This window comes from Dermacentor albipictus, unplaced genomic scaffold (genome assembly GCF_038994185.2).
Source record: "Dermacentor albipictus isolate Rhodes 1998 colony unplaced genomic scaffold, USDA_Dalb.pri_finalv2 scaffold_15, whole genome shotgun sequence".
NCBI lineage: Eukaryota > Metazoa > Arthropoda > Arachnida > Ixodida > Ixodidae > Dermacentor > Dermacentor albipictus.
The window spans coordinates 7,043,252-7,063,078 of NW_027225569.1; the positions used below are offsets into that span (position 1 = coordinate 7,043,252).

At 47.2% G+C, this 19,827-nt stretch overlaps 1 protein-coding gene across 1 annotated transcript in view; it reads right to left on the reverse strand.

Annotated features, from left to right (window-relative positions):
* The window catches only part of LOC135918536 (uncharacterized), a 114,641-nt gene that overhangs the window by 56,037 nt on the left and 38,777 nt on the right, over positions 1-19,827 (reverse strand). Inside the window, exons 5-6 of the mRNA XM_065452151.2 lie at positions 10,307-10,460; positions 5,616-5,725 (exon numbers count right to left, since the gene is read on the reverse strand). Of these exons, the coding sequence (XP_065308223.1) occupies positions 5,616-5,725; positions 10,307-10,460 (264 nt within the window). The remainder of the gene's footprint in view (positions 1-5,615; positions 5,726-10,306; positions 10,461-19,827) is intronic.

A 19,827-nucleotide genomic window follows, 5' to 3' on the forward strand; every position in this document is an offset into this window, starting at 1 on the left:
AATATCACAATTCTGTGAATTGCACCTCATAGTCCATCTACAGCGGACGAAATTCATATGTTACACATGAATCTAAAAAATTAGTATTATGGAAAAACGGCTTATCCAGAAGCCTTGTACAAAACGTAACTAATTCACGTAAGATACAAACTGACATACCAAATTTGTCCGCTTTGACTGGTATAGTACATGCCGTTTACGGAACGGCGATATATTTCTCGATGCAGACATATTAGTTTGTAAACATTGTGCTTCTATTTTTTTCGAATTTTTCAAAATATTTTAAACAAAATTCAGTCCCTAAATCGGGATTCCGCTTCTAACAGACACTATAATTCAACTTTCTCTCGCAAATGCAACAAATTTAGTCAGAAGCGATCCAGTGGTTATCTCAGAAAAGCGTTTCTGCGTTTTACATATATCTGAATAGATCGCGTCGAAGTTGGGCCCCAGCTAAAGCTTCCTCATAAACAATTTGTCGAGGGATCAAATACATGAATAATAACTGCATTCCTATTGCCAAAGATGCTGTAAACGAATTCCTGAACGCTACGCACTGTCAAAATAAGTAAAATAATTAGTGTTTTTATAAAAGAATGTACTCTTATGTGCCAAAAATTGCGCCCAAAGTAACTGATATCGATGCTCCCATGTTTTCGTCTATTCAATAAGTAAAGAAAATATCATACCAACTTTACAACCATATCAGTTCGAAACCAGCAAAGCATTGCCTGCCGCTGATATGCAAAAATATAAAGACCATGAAATGAGCAAGCTGAGGACAAATATGTTAATGAAACGTCGTCACTCAAGAACCTTGTTTACATTCTTGCACACATGCAACGGTCAGTGAAATATCTCAATGCCGCTGTTATTTGCTCCAATGTATTACGCAGGAGCAGCTGTCACGGGTCCTGTATCGTGAGTATTTGCACCGAAATTATAGTTGCAACAGAGAGCACGTATAAAAAGCACGAGTTCTACAAAATATACGAGGGCGAGTCAAATGAAAGTGATCCATTGCGAATATATGACAAACGGAGCACTTTATTTAAAAGTAGTCTCCATGAGCAATCAGACATTTGTTCTATTGACTAACGAGTCCCGTGATCCCCGTTTCATAAAACTGATGGGGTTGCTGCTCCACAAAGTCTGCAACTGACTCTTTCACGCCATCGTCCGGCAAGAATCTTGTTGCCTTGAACCATTTTTTCAGTTGCCCCAAAATGTAGAAGTCGCAAAGCGACAGATTTGAGCTGTATGGCGGATATTGTAGCGTTTCCCATTTGAACTTCGCCAGTTTTATATTAACTACATCAGCGACTTGGGGACGGGCGTTGTCGTGGAACTAAATTCCACGACAATTCCTCGTCAGTTTTCTACGTCATTTCTTCTTGAGTGAGACACGTGGGATCCCGCGTTTCACAATATCTGAAAGAATAGATAGCCTCTCAAAATTTAGCTAATTCTTTCAGTAATGGCCCCTGATGATCGAAAAAGAAGTCAGCAACACTTTTCCGGCGGAAATGACGACCTTTGCTTTCTTGGGGGTGGTGAATTCGAATATTTCCACTGTATTCATTGGCGTCGCTTTTCAGGCTCGTAGTAGTGGCACCATAGTTCGTCCCCCGATCACAATTGCAGACAAGAAGCCGTCACCCCAATTGTGGTACCGGATCAGATGATCGAGTTAAGGCAGCGACGAACTTCTCCGTCTTCAGGCGGTGGTTCAAAATGTGGGGCACCCATTGCGCGCACAAGAGCCGATAACCGAGATGTTGATGAATTGTGGCGTGAATGGAACCGTGAGTAATGTTCACACGCTCGGCCGGTTCATCGATGCTTATCCTCCGGTCTTGTCTCATCAGCTCATCGACCTTTGCAATTTTGTTGTAGGTGATTGCACGGTGGCTTTGGCTCGGTCTTGCATCCTCTTTGCAACTTTCACGTCCTTCTTCGAACCGTTTGCTCCAGCTCTTCACAGTGGCCAATGAAATGCAATGTCCAAGGTACGTGGCAGCGATACGGCGACTAATTTCGTTTTAGGAAACACCTTCAGCTGTCAAAAACCTCACGGCACCCCGCTGCTCTACTTCTGGAGCGTCCATTACGTCACGCAACCATGTTCAATCTCGTGTATGAGAGCTATAAAGAATATTTTTCATCGCACCTGCTTGTCACTTTTGTAAATGAGAGATGCCTGGGTGTTACGCGCATACCTCGCTGATAATCAACTGAACCATTATTGCGTGGGGTGGGTAGACTCACTTTCATTTGACTCGCTCTTGTACATTATAAATGCGAAGATATAATGGCATATGCAAATGAGAAGACACAGATTGAAAAAGGGCAAAAAAGTGCCACTGAAAACAAAGTTAGCTGCACGTATACACAAAACCTCGCAACAACACATTTAAATATACGTATAAGTATCCAATAAATCTACGCATCTAAGAAAAAGTCACCGTGTAGAATGCATCTAATAAGGCAAATAAACAGGTCGCGCAATCAGATTCCCGAAATCCTAGATTCCGCCCCCATTCCATCCACTCGCCCCGATGTATCGCGCGCGAGGGAAGGCGGCGCGCTTCCGCCCTGCTTTTTTTCTTTGCGCACACAACACTGAGCCACCATCGTCGGCAGAACCATGCGACCCCTTACGCTTTCACTCGCACATACGGTATGCGGTGGGCGGTCCCGATGTTATCGCCCTTGGACATTATACAGAATATGAGGGTGACGGCGACGGTAGGAATGTGCCGGTAGTGTCCGTATAATTGCACTCGCAATAATATAAGAGTATCGGGCAAGTCAAGCGTCCCGTGGCCCATTGCTCTCTTTTGCGCGAAAGAAGTAACAAGATCGAACTTTCACCAAGCGACCATTCGCTGCGCCACAACTTTTTTTCCTTTTGTGTGGCGGGAGCATTGAAATGAAAAAAAAACGCAAAAGAAAGTATCTCCACAATCGAATACCTCATTTGGGCCCCTAATGTGGCTACCGAAGGAATATCGAAGAAAACGTGAGACGTTTGCTCCACCGAGAAGCATACGCATACTGCTGATATCCTACACCGGCTAAACAAGTATTTCCGAAAACGTTGCACTCAACCGAACGCGGTGCAATTCGTCGAGTCCCCACAGTGATGGCTGCGAGCGACCATTGTTATTTTTTCTCGTCTGCTATCCAGAAAGCGTCCAAAATTCTGCTAGGCGAAAATCCACTCGGCCAGAGAAAAGCGAACGCGCACCGAACTGCGGCGCGCGGTGGTCAAGGCAACACGAGAAAAACGCATGCGCTCTGGCTGGCTCTGGCGCCCGGCTGATAGGGCAGCGAGAACAAAACATTGAGGAGGCTCAATGTATTCTGGTGAACAAAAGTCAAAGTAGAAAAAATAAATATGAACGTAGCTAAGTTTGTGGGCTTTAGTGTCTTGGCATGGATGCTTTGAATTAGGTGAAAAAAAAATGTTGATATTTCTTGTGTGAGATGGCGGCCCAAATTAACCACCACAACGCTTCGTCTCATCGGAGCTCGCTGCGTGCTTTGTCAATTTGTCTGATAGTGTGTTGATTTGGATTGCCTTGTTGTATGTTGTATAGTTGTATGACTAGGGCCCTATAACGTAAAACTATTCCAATATGTTTCTATTCCAATCTTCTGACGTCAAATTTGCGTAACCACCAACGCAAGCACTGGGTGGTCACCCGCAGGTTTGTCTGAACAGACCAATCAAACGCTCTCCTCGTTCATAGGAGGTCACTTTTGTTTGCTTGAAAAACGAATAACATTGCCTACACTGAGCGGCTTGTCGTATCTAATTGGTTGACAAGAGGTGAGGACAACGCTCAAGTGGAGAGGGATTCGATGAGACCGAGCCACTGCACTGAAAGTCGATAACCGGATGAAGAGGGTGGTGCCGGCGTCTACGATTGGTCGGCCTTCCCTTGCTTAGCTTGCGGTGGCTTGTCGAAAATCGCGGCGGCATGCAACGGAAGCTTAAGAATGACGCTAAAACGGACCCTAAACAAAGAAGAGTTGGCAGAATGAGGTGGTAAGCGTGCCAAAAGTGCTCGAAAACGTTACACGGCCACGCAAGAAGTTTTATTATAGGCAAATACACCCATGCTATCCGCCAGGTGCGAGTAGCCAGCGTCTGAGCGATCGGCGGCAGCCATCTATTATTCCTTTCGGAACGGGGCAGCCTGCGGCTATTCCGAAGAAAATTCAGTTTTGTTCGGCATATTAATGCATCTTTATCGCGTACACGTCACTTTGACGCGGTGAGTTCTTGCGGTTTTGTGACGTCGCGTGACAGGCACGTGAAGTGGGTGCAGCCCGAAAACTTTTTACCAATAGCCGAAGGCTAATGGCGAAAAGGGGTCGAATCAGAAATAACTTTTTTTCTTTTTTCTGTCAAATGATGCATAATCAGTCTGTACACATAACATCAGATGGGGAGGTATCGCGGTTTTCGTGACGTCGCGTGATAGACAGGTGGAGTGGGGGTGGTCGAAAAAAGTTTTTGACCAATCGTGGAGGGCTGATCGCAGAATTGGAATAGAAAAGTTTGGAATAGTTTTACGTTATAGCGCCCCTAGTTTTAAAAAAACGCTAAATAAGTGATTTCTGAGAAGAAGATCACAAGTTGTGGAGGACCAATATTCGGTAGATTCAACTGTTGACGTCTACGTAGGGCGGAGCATTTTATGATGTGTAGGGAGCGATTGTACGAATATTGCAACACCTGTGCAGGGAGCGTTTATGTAAAAAATTATATGCTGTAGTGTTTTTATTTGCAATAACTAAGAGATAATGTTTCTGATGGCTCGACTTAAGATTGAAAGTAAACTAAAACCCATCGACGCATATCTTGTGGTCTCGTTGCATACACCTAGTGGCATGTACGCAGGGGTCACCGGTGCAGATGCCCATGTCGGATATGCATACGACATTGTAGCACACAGTTTTCGACTGCACTAACACTGGGATCGGCCTAGCAAAGCAGTGAACCCCCCCCCCCGCCCCCCCTGACACGGCGGCCCGCAAGAAAGGTTGCTTCACTCCGACGGAGAAGACTTCTTTCTATTAAAGGCTGCTGAAGGTCTGTGTGCCGTAGACGCCTGTAAAAAAGGCCCGCTGCAAGTAAAACATCACGACCCGTATTCACAATAAGTTCGTAAGCCTAAAGCGTTCGTGCCAGCTAGTACTGATACAGTACATATTATCAGCGAAGGCGATCAGCCAATGAAATACAGTACTTACGAATAAAAAGCTTCGTGAATTCGGCCCCAGATGTTGTTGTGAAAAGGATACAACTTCTGGATGACTAGCTGCCGAAAGCACTAAACAACAGACTAACTCAAAGGATCAGATGATTTAATACAAGATTCTACCGCGAATTTGTATTACAAATGCGTACTAATTACACATTTGTTCAAGAGGTCAGTCTAATAGTGTATGCGCGGAAGTCGATAGGAGAGGCACCTTGTATTACAGTATCGTGTCGTATATGTGCCCACTCACATTCTTTATCTTTTACTTGCTAGAATAATTTCCTTTCAAGGAAAGGCGCTGAAAAGTGCACCATGAAATTTCACAATTTGCATACGCACCTCATCAAGTCCACTGTCGGGAAATTTTCTAAATGGTCGATGGACAAACCCAGGATTTGGTACGAAGGCTGCCGCTGTTGGTTGATGCGCTTTATGTAAAAGTACAGTTCCTGCAACGACGTATTAACATCGTCAAAAACTTGAAGGCATTAGTCCAATATATCACGTCAAGGTGGCAAACTGGGCTAGTCGGCTTTAATGCGTGGCTGCAGATGGCGCAGAGAACACGGGACAAGGAACACGACTGAACACAAACATATAAACCCCTAACTGAAACTTTATTTCGTTTCATTTCGTTTATTTTATTCTCACGGCTTTAGAGCGTTAAAGTAGGGAGCCGCCACAAGTTAAACATAAAGCAATAGAAGCGACCAATGCTGCAAATGAGTGCACATGGATTATAACGGTAGTGCGAAAGCACATTGACTATATTTAGCTGGAATTAAGGAAATAGCGTAGCGCATTAGAGCACGGAAGGGATCACTAGGCAATGAATTGAAATTTACGAACGACAACAATAAGGGTTCCAGTGGAGTGCATGTTTATTAAATGCAGCTACGTGGCAGGCTCTAATATGTATTTTCTGCACAGGGTTTTCCTGAAAGCGGACAAACCCTATTCGTACAAGCTGTGTTAGTGAAGTGCAGGGATGAGTACTATATAGAGAATTTCTAGAGGTGTTTAATCTACATCGCATGCTGAAACATTAGCCGCTGCCCCTTTTTTAATGTTCCATGGCGCTGAGTTTTCCTTTAAATAATTAATCTCGAGGCTTCGTACTTTCTACGTAACCCCTCTACAAACACTAAGGAAGCTCAAAAAACTAATTCTCTGCCACACTATAATAGCCGACCATGTATTGAATGATAGAAGCTGATACGCAACAGAAACAATGTCGCGGTTCGCACGACACAAACAAAATAGGTGTGCACGAAGAAAGGTTCCTCAAAAGACTGCTATGATTATTCGTATTTCTCACGAAGAGCACGAGTCTGAAACACACTCCCAGCACATGTAGGAACTGTAGAAAATCTCGAGCATTCGTCTTCCATTGTTCTCGATTACGACCTAACATTCTGGAACTGTGCCTTGCAGCACTGTACCTAATTTATGCTATGTCAAGTAGGAGCAATGCCCAACGCAATGCCTAAGTAACTAAATAAATATTGTTGGCGTTCTGTGTGTTACCATGATATACGGCGCCGTACCTGTTTTTGTAAGACAGAGAGTGTTTAAGATGTTTTATAGCGCTGTAAAACCGGTATTTGAGCGCTAATCAGGACTGCTGGTGTTTGTAAATAAACAAAATACCAGAGGCAAATAAACAGCTCGCCTTGATCTTTCATTCTCTTCTGTTTATTTCGCTGCAGCGCATACATGTTGCGGAATAATGACTAGTAAAAGACATGTTGGTTGCACTAAGATCATTGCCTATATTGTTGAGAACTTTCTATTTTATTGACAGTTAACGCATGTGTGTAAAGCCTGACGATCTGTGCCAAGTGGATCAAAAGGCGCAGCATATTTTTCCCACCAAGTTCTTAAGGTTTTCAGAAATATGTAAACGAGAGGTTGCTTTGCTATAACGCATACCGTCTTTAGCAATGCAGGTTCGCTTCCAATATCGCAGCATATACTACAATTGTACAATTTGATCATTTGATTATTTACTAGTTTCGTAATGGTCGTGCTCAGCTATCCTATCTATGTCCTGTTATACAGGACATTCTACTCATGCCAAGCCTTGAAGTGCGCGAGGGCATTGCGAGTACAATGTACAACTTAATATCGTTCACGGTCCTCTTGGGAAACGTTTTGCTGTGTGTTTAGGTAATTAATTACCCAACATTAGTTAGCCATTCTTTGTTGTATTGCATTAAATTCATGTCATTGAATAAAGATATTGCAGAGCCCTATTGACAAATATCCAAATAACTTGTTTCCGTGTTCGTAGTTGCTGTGGTTCAAAATATTACAGATCGCAAGGAAGGTGGGCGACATATGTAAAAGAAAATGTACGAATTGACTCAGCCGTTGCATGAAGCGACGTCATTGCTCTCAGTTAACTCCGAACGAATTATCAATGCTGCAGGCAGAAGGAAAGTATGAATAAGTTGCAAAAAAAATGCCGGGAATAGCCACACCCCTCGTCACCGACCCATTGCCATGCACCGGCAAAGCCCCATCGCCCTTTACGCTCGTGTCAACAACGCAAACGCTGAGAGAACTTCAAAAATTGTCATGCGGTATTTATGGCATATTCCATGGCTTCGTTTGATTCAGTGCTCGAAGAGACAATAATCCGAGAGAAAAATGGAAGCCTGGGCCATTGTATTCGATCCACCTCCATTGCTCAAAGCTTGTTTATGCTTTTGGTCTGCGTGCAGCATCAATCCTGCGTTTGTAGAATGTTTGAGGGCACTAGGTGCAGGCAATAGGTGCAGAACTGAATACATCGAGGAGTCCAATAGAGGCTGAAGTAGAATTAATGACTGAAGTTAGGAGCAAGATCAGAACCAACCCTCTCCCCAGAAACATGCATCCAGAATATAATGTCGAAAGGAGAAAGGCAAGAGCTAAAGCACTCTTGAAGGAAATAGAGCAGCAGAACCAACTGGCAGCTATAGTTGATGCCGCCTGGGTGAACGGTAAAGAAGCCTATACGGCCATTGTCTCAAATTATCAAAGGAAGGTGCAAGACGCTCTCACAATTTTTACCAAGGACCCCACGGTGGCGGAACAAGCGGCAATTGCTCTAGCCATTAGGAGTAATAAGTGGGCCTTCATTTACAGTGATTCGAAAACCGCTGTAAAGTGTTTTGATAAAGGCTACGTAGCTGGAGTTGCAGCTAAACTTTTTGAAAACATTGTGATTATGACAACTGAAATCCGATGGTTTCCTGCGCATATGGGGAAAGTGGACGAGACTCGGGTAAACCTCAATGAGGTTGCTCATGACTTGGCACGAGGACTTGCTAACCGTGACAGTCACAACCGAGCCGTTCACCATCAAGCGAAGGAATCCAGAGATCATTTATTAACATACAATGATGTTACCAAACATTACTATTTAGGACGCAGACAATTCCCATTGCCACATTCAAAACTGAACAGGGCTCAGGCAGTCTCACTGCGCTTATTGCAAACGGGTACATATCCCACACCGTACACCATTAATAAAATATATCCAGAGAGGGAGATTAAGATGGAATGCAATGATTGTAATGGCATCATTGGAATCAGACATATGCTGGCGGGGTGTCCCGCGACTCTCCCCAACCTCGTTGAAGAATGGACACAGTGGGAGAAAAGGATTCAAAGCCCATTGTTTCAGGACCAACTAAGGGCAGTCCAGAGGGCCCATGATGTCGCTGAAAGGCTTGGCCTGACAGTGCCAACGTGGGAGCGGCCCGCCTTGGCTTGAGAAGTCGAGCCTCCGGACCTCAGTACAATAAAAGTTTTCACACACACACACTAATGTCACTGTGATTAGGCGCCCAGTCAAATGGTACTTTAACGAATGGTACTTTTACGAATGGTACTTTTACGAATATTTTGCAGCTCGAGAAAACTAAAAACACAGCATTTATCATCACGGAAATAAAGTATACATTTGGACATATCTCTATAGTTTCTACGCTTCCTGATTGAAGATATTTCGTGTAAAGCACGCATTTCAAAGTAATCTGTTCTTGCTCATAATTACCTCACCTCTTAGAAAAACATATTTCCGCAAGGAAGTCTAAGTTGGTTGCATTCTCGTAACGCATTCGTGGATGTTTCATTGGTTTGAAAGAGTTCGCAGAATCAGCCGCATCCTGTTCATTGTTTTATTTTTTTTATTTTTTCAAACAATAAAAATATTTTTCATTCGTGAATATCTTGAGGCAACCCGCTATCCCTGGTGTGCTGAAGCGTTCTGTCATAGTGAGGTCGAAACTGAGGCGTGGCCACACTAGCGGTAAAACACGCGCGGTATATCTTAGACGGCAGAATGCGGACCACAAAATTAGGCGAGCGGCAGCATTTTTTTGCCGCAGAGCGAACAGGCCGTTTGCGGCCGATTGGGAACACCAGTGACTAGCGACCGATTCAATTGTGTGGACAAACACCTCACTGGTGATCACAACCACTGTGATTCCGTCTCACAAAAAAATTGGCGGGCGATTCAACCTTGGTGAAGACAAGACTTCACAGGCTTTGAAGGACAAAGCCTTCCTGAGCGACTTGGGGGTGAGGGTGTATGAAGCATATAATTTATTTTGTGTGGCCCAAATGACTCAAACAGTATCTGCATCTTCGACCAGAGCTGCAGCGTCTCAAAGAAAGGGTCTCATAGCGCTAGCTGTCACGAGGGGACAATGCGAGCACGCTACCCTTACTACCGGTACCACACGGTAGAACCGAGGGCAGTTCCGACTGCACAAGGGTAGGGCAGGTACCTCTACGACCGGTACCACAACTACCGTTTTAAACCGCATGATCTCCGGCATAGGTCCACGAAAGAGGCTAGAAATATGCCCGATATGGAAAGCCAAGGCGAGTTTGCCATGAAAAATTCAGTCCTTAATATACTATCAAGTGGTATGCTACGCCCGCAATCATGTTCACAAGTGTAGACAATGCTTGTGTATTTTATCGCGAGTGGCTTTCCGGTACTGAGTTAACGTGCCTCCGGGCATAGAGATTACCTTCAGGGCAAGCAAGGCTTCCCTCACGGCTTCAGGAGCCGAGAACTCGCGGTACAAGTTCAGAAATCCGAAGTGGTAGATCTTGCGATTCCAGATATCATCAATCATTTCGTAGAAATTGCTGGTCGTGAAATCTGCACTTGAGAGCGTTTTCCTGCAAAGAAAGATATAGCTTTGTCGGTAAACCTCTCAAAATTTCGGCGTAGCTCAAACGAAAAATGGTGATTCCTAATATTCTAATAAATATGTTTGCCAAGAGAGCTAGGGAGCATTTTCGTTGTAATCGACATTCAAGTACTTCACTAGCTCATTTTAATGTTTACTTCGGAATATTAGTGAAGAAATTAAGATGCGCCACACTGCATGGTACTGGTGATTGTTGCCATCACAGTCATTGTTTGCTTACTGTGCCAAAGATCATAGAACCCCACGCTACGAACTACGTACGTCCTCTGTCGTCCACCTTTGGGAATTGACAATCAGCCTTCACTGGACGTTAAGAATGACGTTATATGAGCTATGCTTGATGGAGTAGTGGCATAAATTGGAAATTGTTCTAACTCAATGATACCTTTTTTCAAATACCAATGGAATACACAGAGCAATGCGAAGACAAAGGAAGGCATAAGTATTTTGTTTCTGTTTTGCCATTCTCCAATCCTTCCATCTAATAAGATCAAAATTATCATCATTTCATGTATAAGAACAAATATAGCAGAGCCACGCGCGATTTAAGTTGCTATGATTACATCCGCTTGTGATGTGTGGTGCGCGACGTGGTGCTGTGGTCGGGACGGTCAGGAGCAGACGACAAGGCGTGCGCGCGCCGAGGCAAATTCCGTGCTGGAAGGAGGAGAGAGAGAGATTCTTGGTTTGGGAAGGAAGAACGTGGGGTGAAGTGCAGCACAGTAACTGTCTCTCAGATGAGGACACCTCAACCGCACTGCACAGGGAGGGTAGGGGATAGATAGGGGGGTGAAGGAGGGGCGGCGGCGGCGGCTAGAACGCCGTGCGCGGACAAGTCGGTGGCCTTCGCTTATGAGGCGCGGTGACGCGCCTAGTCGTGTCGGAGCAGTGCTTCCTGCGCGGCGAGAGCCGCGTCACACATTTGACGAACGTTGCCGTCGATGGCTGGGCACTGGACGAGCAGGGCTCGCAGTGCAGTAGCGAGAGCGGCTATTAGCGCGTCTCTGGGGTCGCTGTTCGCAGCGGTTGGAGGGCCGCATGACGGCTCAGCTGCGGCTGTCTGGTTGTTGCGGCCGCGCAGGGCGTCACTGTACGATCGGCCCTGCGGGGAGCTGGCAGAAATAGACGGAGCGGCCGTACGCGGCTCAGTCGTTGTGGCGCCGGCTAGTTCAAGCGCTTTTTTGCGCGATAGGGGCCGCTGGGACGAGGACAGCAACACGGCCGCCCTTCTCTCGCGCTGCCACTCAGGACAGCTTGGCTCGGTTGAAGGGTGACGGCCACCGCAATTTAAGCAGCGTGGCTTTTCGGCGGGGCAGTTTCCTGTGGCGTGCGACTCACCGCAGCGAAGGCAGCGGGCGTCGCGGAAGCAGGTGGCGCCGGCGTGGCCGAAAACGCCGCAGCGGTCACATTGTAGTGGTCGAGGCAGACGGGGACGAACCGCGCGGAGCTGCTTGAAGAGTCGCACGTTTGTGGGTACGACGCTCCCAAAGAAGGTAACAGTGACGCTAGCGCCACTCCGTGAACAAGACAGCACCGCGACGGGCGCTTCGATGTTTTCTTTCACAGTGCGGACGTCGAAGGATGGGTCGACCCCATAAATGACACCCACACAGGAGTTGCTGTGCAGTGCCTTCGAGCGCACCGCCACGCCACTGATGTCGCACACTGCGAGGAGGGGCGCCAAATCGGCACCGCGCGTCACATCCGCAGCCACCACATTGCGACGAAAATTCACGCGAACGCATCTCACACCTGGAACACAGGAGAGTTGCGCGGCGATACTATCCCGCGAGAGTGCCAGGAAGGTTGCCTTGCGCTCGGTGGGACGGTATAGAACCGTGACTGTGGTATCGTGGGCGACACCGCCGTCAGCGGGTGGGGAATACGGCTCGAAGTCGACGAACCGTCGAAAACGGCGTCTCCTTCTTGCGGGCTTCTCCGGCTGAAACGCTGCAGGCTGGCAGGGTTGGGCGTTTTTGGCCGCCTCGAGCAGTTGCGGGGAGTTCCGCGGGTTGAGTTCCCCTGTTCCCGCAGGTACTGGGGCAGGGGTAGGCGCTCTCGGCTGGCTCCTGTTTGACGAGGGGCCGTCAGCTGGGTCGTCATCGACGGGAGCGGCCACCGCCGCGGGGAGCAATCCCTCGTCCGCCGCGGGTGCAGTGGGCTTGATGTTGGTAAGCGGGGGTGACGAGCAGGCCGTCGGCGACGACAGTGATGGAGAATCCGGCCGGACAGGACTTGCCTCGGGCGAGGTGGTCGCGTCCGTGCGGGAGGACGTAGTGTCGGCACCAATCATACTTGCGGTTGGCAAGAAGAAGGTGCCGGCACTCTCGTCGGTGTCGCCGGCCGACGGGCAGCTAGCACCGTCGTCGGTGGAGGCGGCCGAAGCGGGGGCCTCTGTGGTGGCGTCCGTTGAGGCGGACTGTGTGGCGTGGTGGCCGCTGGAAGCAGTCTCCGCCGCACCGAAAGGAAACGCTCGGAAGGAGGTATCCAAGGGTGTTGGAACTCGCGTGGATGGCGTCGCACTACCCTGCGAATGTGGGCATGACGGCGTGGAGCTCGCCGAGTCGGCCAACAGTGCACGCAGCGTACGTGCCTTCAGTCCGCGCTTCCAACGCAAGGCAGGAGGCGATCTCCCGGTGCGCGGCTGCCGTCCATGCGGGTGGTGCTGCAGGGCCCGTCGGGACCCCGAGTCGTCGAAGCCAGGAGCTGGCTTCTTCGGCCTCTTCCTCTGCTGTTTCTTCGGAGGGTCACCCATAATAGATGGGGTCTCCGTGCGGAAGCGTGGCTCAGTAGGTCGGGCCAGCTGCCGTGCGAGCCCTGAAAAGGGCTGCGCTCATGAGCGCGGTCGGAGGCGCAGACGTACGCGCGCGAGAGGTGGCGGGCGAGCCGTAGTCGTCGGAGCGAGGGGCGATGCGACCGCTCGCTTCGAAGGTCCGGGAGCGTCTCAAGGAGGAAAACGACGACGCCGAAGAGCGTCCGGCACGTGAACGCGCGGCGCAAGAAAAGCAACTAAAAGAAGAAAAGCCAACCAATTAGAAAACACCACGGGGCGTCAGGCAGCCAATGGGAGAATGCCTAATGGGCCAGAGAGAAGAAAAAATTACCGACGATTACGTTACTGCCTAATGCGAAATTTGAGCGCAGCAAATAAGCTGTTTCACCTTTTCGATAGATTGAGGCAAAGAAATCGAGCAACACATGTATGCGCTATCACAGAATTTTTTTTTCACACGTATTCCTTTAACAAAGACTCCACTAACAGTTCTTGACAGTCATGAAGGAAGCTTTGTGGTCGGAGAAATAGACTGATATATGTTCGACTTGGTACGAGTCTTACACTCACCGCATTAAGTTGTGGAAGGTGCGCTGGCCTCGAGGGATATTTATAACCGTTTGTTGTCGAAATAACAACCAAAACAAGCGCAAACGAGACCGACCCAACAGAACCAAACAGGCGCGGGCGAGAGCTTTGGCGCGAGCAGACGATAGTACGAAACGAGCGGATCGGCTGAGACCAGACACGAGTGCGCATCGAGCCGTAAGGAGGGTCCGCATGACACCAGCATCGCGCGCGCACGTCACTGAAGGGGCCGCTCTCATTGGTCTCCGCCATTCGCGGCTCGCGTCCTTCGTCTCCCACTCCAGCGAAGGGGGCGGAGCTGGTTACGAGGCCGACAACGCCGACGACGACGCGAAACCCAGGAACGGACGCCAAAGAGCTGCGCTCTAAAAGCGTGGTGCGCTGGGAGACGCAGGGGAGACGCCCGGAGAGTTCCACGAAGCGACGCCAGGAGAAGGTGTACCACCGGACCGGGAGTTGAAGACGGGCCGTCGGGTTCCGGACCCGAGCCACCAGGACCTCACCCGACCGGGGCCTCCTGCCAGCCCGTTCCTGTGCGTCGCCCGTCTACCCGAGCGTGCCGCCAGCTGCTCGAGGCCGGTGAGCTTCTGCGCCCGTGGGCAGGACGAGAGCAGTCGGGCTACGGGCCCGAGTTCTACGCCAGCCGCCCGGCCAGAACGCCGCCGCCGTCTGCTCGTACCACCAAGCCGCCTGCTTTACCTCTCCAAGCTAGAGCTGGCGCGCTCCGGTCGCCCGGTCAACCAACTTACACCGCGACCGTTGGTGAGACCGGCGCAACTCCTTTCGTCAGCTTGTCGCCGCGTCAAGACTGCTATGTGTTCCTGCCGTCGTGGCAAACCCGGACTCGCGCACTAGTCAGCTTCATACTAGCTCCAAATGTGTATCTTACTGCCGTGATGTTTATTTGAGTGTTTATTTTATTCTTTCTGTTTCTTTCTATCATCTATTTTACGCTTCCAGTTTAAGTAAAGGTCTTTGTGTGTGTGTTTTTCAAAACAACGGCTTTGTCCTCAATTGGGTTCTCGGAGGCTCCGCCTAAGAGAACCGTCAAAACCTTTGAGTACACGGACCTTGCCTTACACCGCTATAATTACCACACTACGGAAGTTGCAGACATTTAGCAATAACATGTATGTCAGCTGCTCCACAAGGCCGCTTGTCAACCAAGAGCCCTCGTGCCAAGACTGCTGCTATCGTACTTTTGGTTTCATTAACTGAAAAAAAGAAACATTTCAAATTGAACATCATTCCACATGAAGTCACAAAAGAGTTGCTCTTTGTTGCTGTTATAAAAGCGTTTTGTTAAGGCAAATGCTTTGTAAAAATGCAATGCTTCATTAGTGTTTCGTAATTTTTCCTAATTCCGTTGTTCATGTTTAACAAGGACAGAAAATACATATAATGGCGGCTTGAATATGCTCCCACCTCTTGCATCATAGCACAGACAACAATAATTACGACAATCAAGCGGCCTAGTCGTGGCCAAAATTTCGTACTCTTAATGTAACACTGATACGCACTATGAGCGAGAATTGGTCGGCGATTAAGCCGAAACAAAACCGGAATGTAATCTTGTGTTTACATGTCCGCTGCAGTTGTATGGCCTAAATTAAACTCCAAACATGCGTTAGCCGTTTCGCCTACCCTAGAAGCCAGCTAGGGAGTAATTTTATGCTACGGACTGATATAAGTGCGCCAAACATCTGTTCTTGTCGCTGTCTTTCTTTTTTTGTTAGCATTTCCGTTTATATTCATGGTGCATAGTCAACATCAACAATAAATTTGTCAAATGAAAAATTTCACGGTAAACATTACCGGCTAATAATTTCCACTTGGTAGAGGGAAGGGAGACATATTACTCGAGTAAATTATTTCTAATGCTGCTTGCGGGAAGAAACATTCAAAGAACTATGCTTAAGGCATTTGTATACGAAAGAGAAGAATGTGACTGGTTAGTAACGAAACACTTAGTGTAGGTGACAGTGTATAATAGCTTTATTTATAGGCATAGCCCCATTCAGTCGCGAATTATGACACGCTGTCTATCAGTCGAACATTCCTAATTTTAGCCTTAATTCTTCACACAGTTAATTGATCAAGACTCAAGCTAGCAGGATTCCGTGCTTCCGCATTTTACAATGTGAGAGCGGGAGTCAATGTCTTTTTCAAGGCGACATATGCTTTCCTTGCCACATTATATATAGGTGGTGTTCTTCGAAAGGGGAAAGGCCGCAAGGAGGGTGGATGCGACAACGACCGAAGGTGTGTTAACGGCGAGGGGGCCGAATTCAGAATAAAGTAGTGCTTTGCGCAAGGCCTAGGACTAGGCCGTATGTCAGTCACATGTAAACGCCCCTGTCAGCCCGCGTGTCAACAACGGGAACAACCCTCCATTACCTGTTTCGCTGGTGGTCGTGGGCTATCGTGTCTCTGACAGAGATAATAGAGGGAGCGATAGAAACAGGTCTTCGTGAAAATAAAAAAAAGCAAATACTGAAACAGAATAAATAAATAAATAAATAAATAAAATGGGAATAAACGGAAACAAGAAGGAGAAGAAGTAAAATGCTAAGAAACCAAACTAAGTGTTGTTGCCTATGACTTGCAATTTAGCATAGCGAATAGATTCTAAAGCTCCTTTTGAAACGTTAATGCCTATTCGTAGTAATGTCTTGAACTTACGGATAAGCTATGATTCTCTGTATTTTCTCTCCCGTCAGGAACAGAAATTGAAGTGCAAGATGTAGAGTTTAAGTTCATCGAAGTTATGACCTGGCTGGTTGAAATGTGCGGCGACGGCCTTGCGAACCGTTTCAGCTGTGTCCATGCGATGTCCGTTTAATCTGACGTTCATCGATTGTCCCAGTTTACCTATATGTAGTTCTTACAGAAGGAACCTTCAAGCATATAAATCACATTTGATCTTGTACATGTGAAGCTAGATTAGACTTCGTGTGTGTAAGCATTTGCGGTACTTATAATTTTATTGTCACTTTGAAGGGGCGTGCAGGTTTTGCACCTGGGGCGACAACGCGATCTTATAACGAGAGAATGATGCTGACTGACTTTTGCGTGCACTAACATGTCTTCAATGTTCCTGTTGTGGCGATAGGTAACCCTTCATACATCCGGGAACGCTTTTCTCAAACGCTCGTTGCTTGATAATATTGGGTGGTATTTTCGTATGATGTTTATGTTTGGGAGTGCATTAAAGCATTTTGGTATAAAGGCTGGCGTTCTGTCAGATTCTGATGTAGGCTGTTTCTTCGCTACTTCGCCTCTCCAATCTTCACACCACCACATGAGCTCTGTCGAGAGCAACCTGTGGATAGTTTCTTTCTTTCTTTCTGCTAGCGTTATTTTAAGGTCGTTTATGTTGTGGATATAATCGCGGTCTTCGCTGCAGATTCTTCTTATTCATTTCACTTGTCCGGTAAAAAATCCTTCCCTGCAGCGTCGTTGGTGATGACGGTTCTAGTCTAAACATAGCTGGCTAGAAGAGTCACCACCTGTGACACTGCAGGAACGCAATTTTTGTCCGACAAGCGAAACGAATAAGAAGAACCTGCAGCGAAGGCACGACTATATCAACCACCTAAATGACCTTAAAACAACGCTAGCAGAAAGAAACTATCCACAAGTTGCTCTCGACACAGCTCATGACGTCGCCTCAACATTGCAGAGACAGCCGGAATTAGCAAAGAAACAGCCTAAACCAGAATCTGACAGACCACCAGCCTTTATACCAAAATGTTCTGATGCACTCCTAAACATAAACAACATCCTACGACAATATTAACCCGCCGTGGTTGCTCAGTGGCTATGGTGTTAGGCTGCTGATCACGAGGTCGCAGGATCGAATCCCGGCCATGGCGGCCGCATTTCTATGGGGGTGAATTGCGAAAACACCTTTGTACTTATATTTAAGTGCACGTTAAAGAACCCCACGTGGTCGAAATTTCCCGAGTCCTCCACTACGGCGTGCCTCATAATCAGACAGTGGTTTTGGCACGTAAAACCCCATAATGTATTTTTTACGAAAATATTATCAAGTAACGAGCGTCTGAAGAAAGCGTTCCCGGATGTACCAATGGTTACGTATCGGCGCAACAAGAAAATCGGACATGTTAGAGCACGCAAAAGTCAGCCAACATCATTGCCCCTTAGTAAAAGCATGTTGTCGCCCCAAGTGCAAAACCTGCTGTCCTCTTCAAAGTGACATTAAAATTAAAAGCACCGCAAATGGTTACACACGTACACGAAGTCGAATCCAGCGTCACAGGTACAAGTTCGCATGTGAATTATATGCGTGAATGTTCGTTCTATAAGACACAATATATAGGTGAAACGGGACAATCAATGAACGTCAGATTAAACGGACATCACGCAGACACAGCTAAAACGCTTCCCAAAGCCATCGCCGAGCATTTCAACCAACCAGGTCATAAATTTGATGAACTTAAACTGTATATCTTGCTGTTGAGTTCCCGTTCTGGGCGATAAAAAAGAATGCAGAGAATCATACCTTGTCCATAAGTTCAAGAGATTGCAAGCCATAAGCAACAACACTTGGTTTGGTTTCTTAGCTTGCTTCTTATTCTAGTTCTTGTTCCCCTTTAAATAAATAATTTAATAATTTATTTATTTATTCCATTTCAGTATTTCCTTTTCGTTTTATTTTAGGAAGACCTGTTTCTAGCGCTCCTTCTATTATCTCTGTCAGATAGACTTTAGCCCACAACTACCAGCGAAACAGGTAATAGAGGGCTGTTGTTCCCGTTGTTTACACACCGGCTGACACACTGGCGTTGACATGTGATTGACAGGCGGCGGTGTCTTAAGACTTGTGCACAGCACTCCTTTATTTTCAATTCGATACCCTGGCCGCTAACACAGCTTCGGTCGTTGCCGCACCCACCTTTCTCACGCCCTCGCCATTCTAGAAGAACCCTACCTATATATACTGCGGCAAGGAAAGTATATGTCGCCTTGAAGAAGACAAGTCCACTAGTCGAAACGTTGGCTCCTGCTTTTAGAATTGTTCTCGTTTGGCTCATCATCTTGAATTTTCACCACCCGCCTTCCCAGTGTTTTCCGAATTTTACAGTACGTCCTCCTAAATACAGAGTAAGGGAATATCGACCCATTCTAGAGTCTGCATGTTCGTTAAAATGTAAAGTTAGCGTACGAAAGCCCATAGCCCATGCTCGAGATACTTTTGCCTGCGGGGATAACGAAAATGGCGGGAAATATGGAACGCCGACCAATCTTTGAAAACAAAAACGAAAAAAAAGTCGCAGTTTGGCCGAAACACCGATTGCGATTTCCTATTAGTAGACACCTATACGAAGTAAAGATAGTAATTTTATCACCCGTAGAAACTTGTAAATATTCGCTAACTAAATAAATTAACAAGATCGCCAAAGACCAGGGAGCTAGCCGTAGCAAGCAAGGACTGCTACTTGATTACTGACTTCCCGAGGAGGCCAGATGGATCAAGGCCAAGTCCGCAACACCAATTGCTGCCCCAGCATCCCCCATTTCGCTGCAACAACCTTGTGACCCAACAGACTTCCCTGGATCATCGCCTTAAGACCAAGAAACCTGGCTGGAGACCTATGAACGAACCGCGACCTTCAACAACTGTGACTCCATCGACAAGCTGCGACTTGTGTTTTTCAGATCGGAAGACGCCGTCGGGACGTGGGCCGAGAATAGAGAAGCCGCCTTAACGAGGTGGGACCTGTTCCGAAGCGGCTTGCTGCAGACAAGCGTCGTACACAGAGTACGAGCGGAAGCTCTCCTAGAAACACGACTGCAGCTGTCCAATGAGACCATCGCGATCTTCACGGAGAGGATGAGCCGTCTATTCCGCCACGCCGACCCAGACATGTCCGAGGAGAAGAAAGTCCGCCTACTCATGCGTGGTGTGAAGGATAGACGTTTCGCCGGAATGGCACGAAGCCCACCGAAG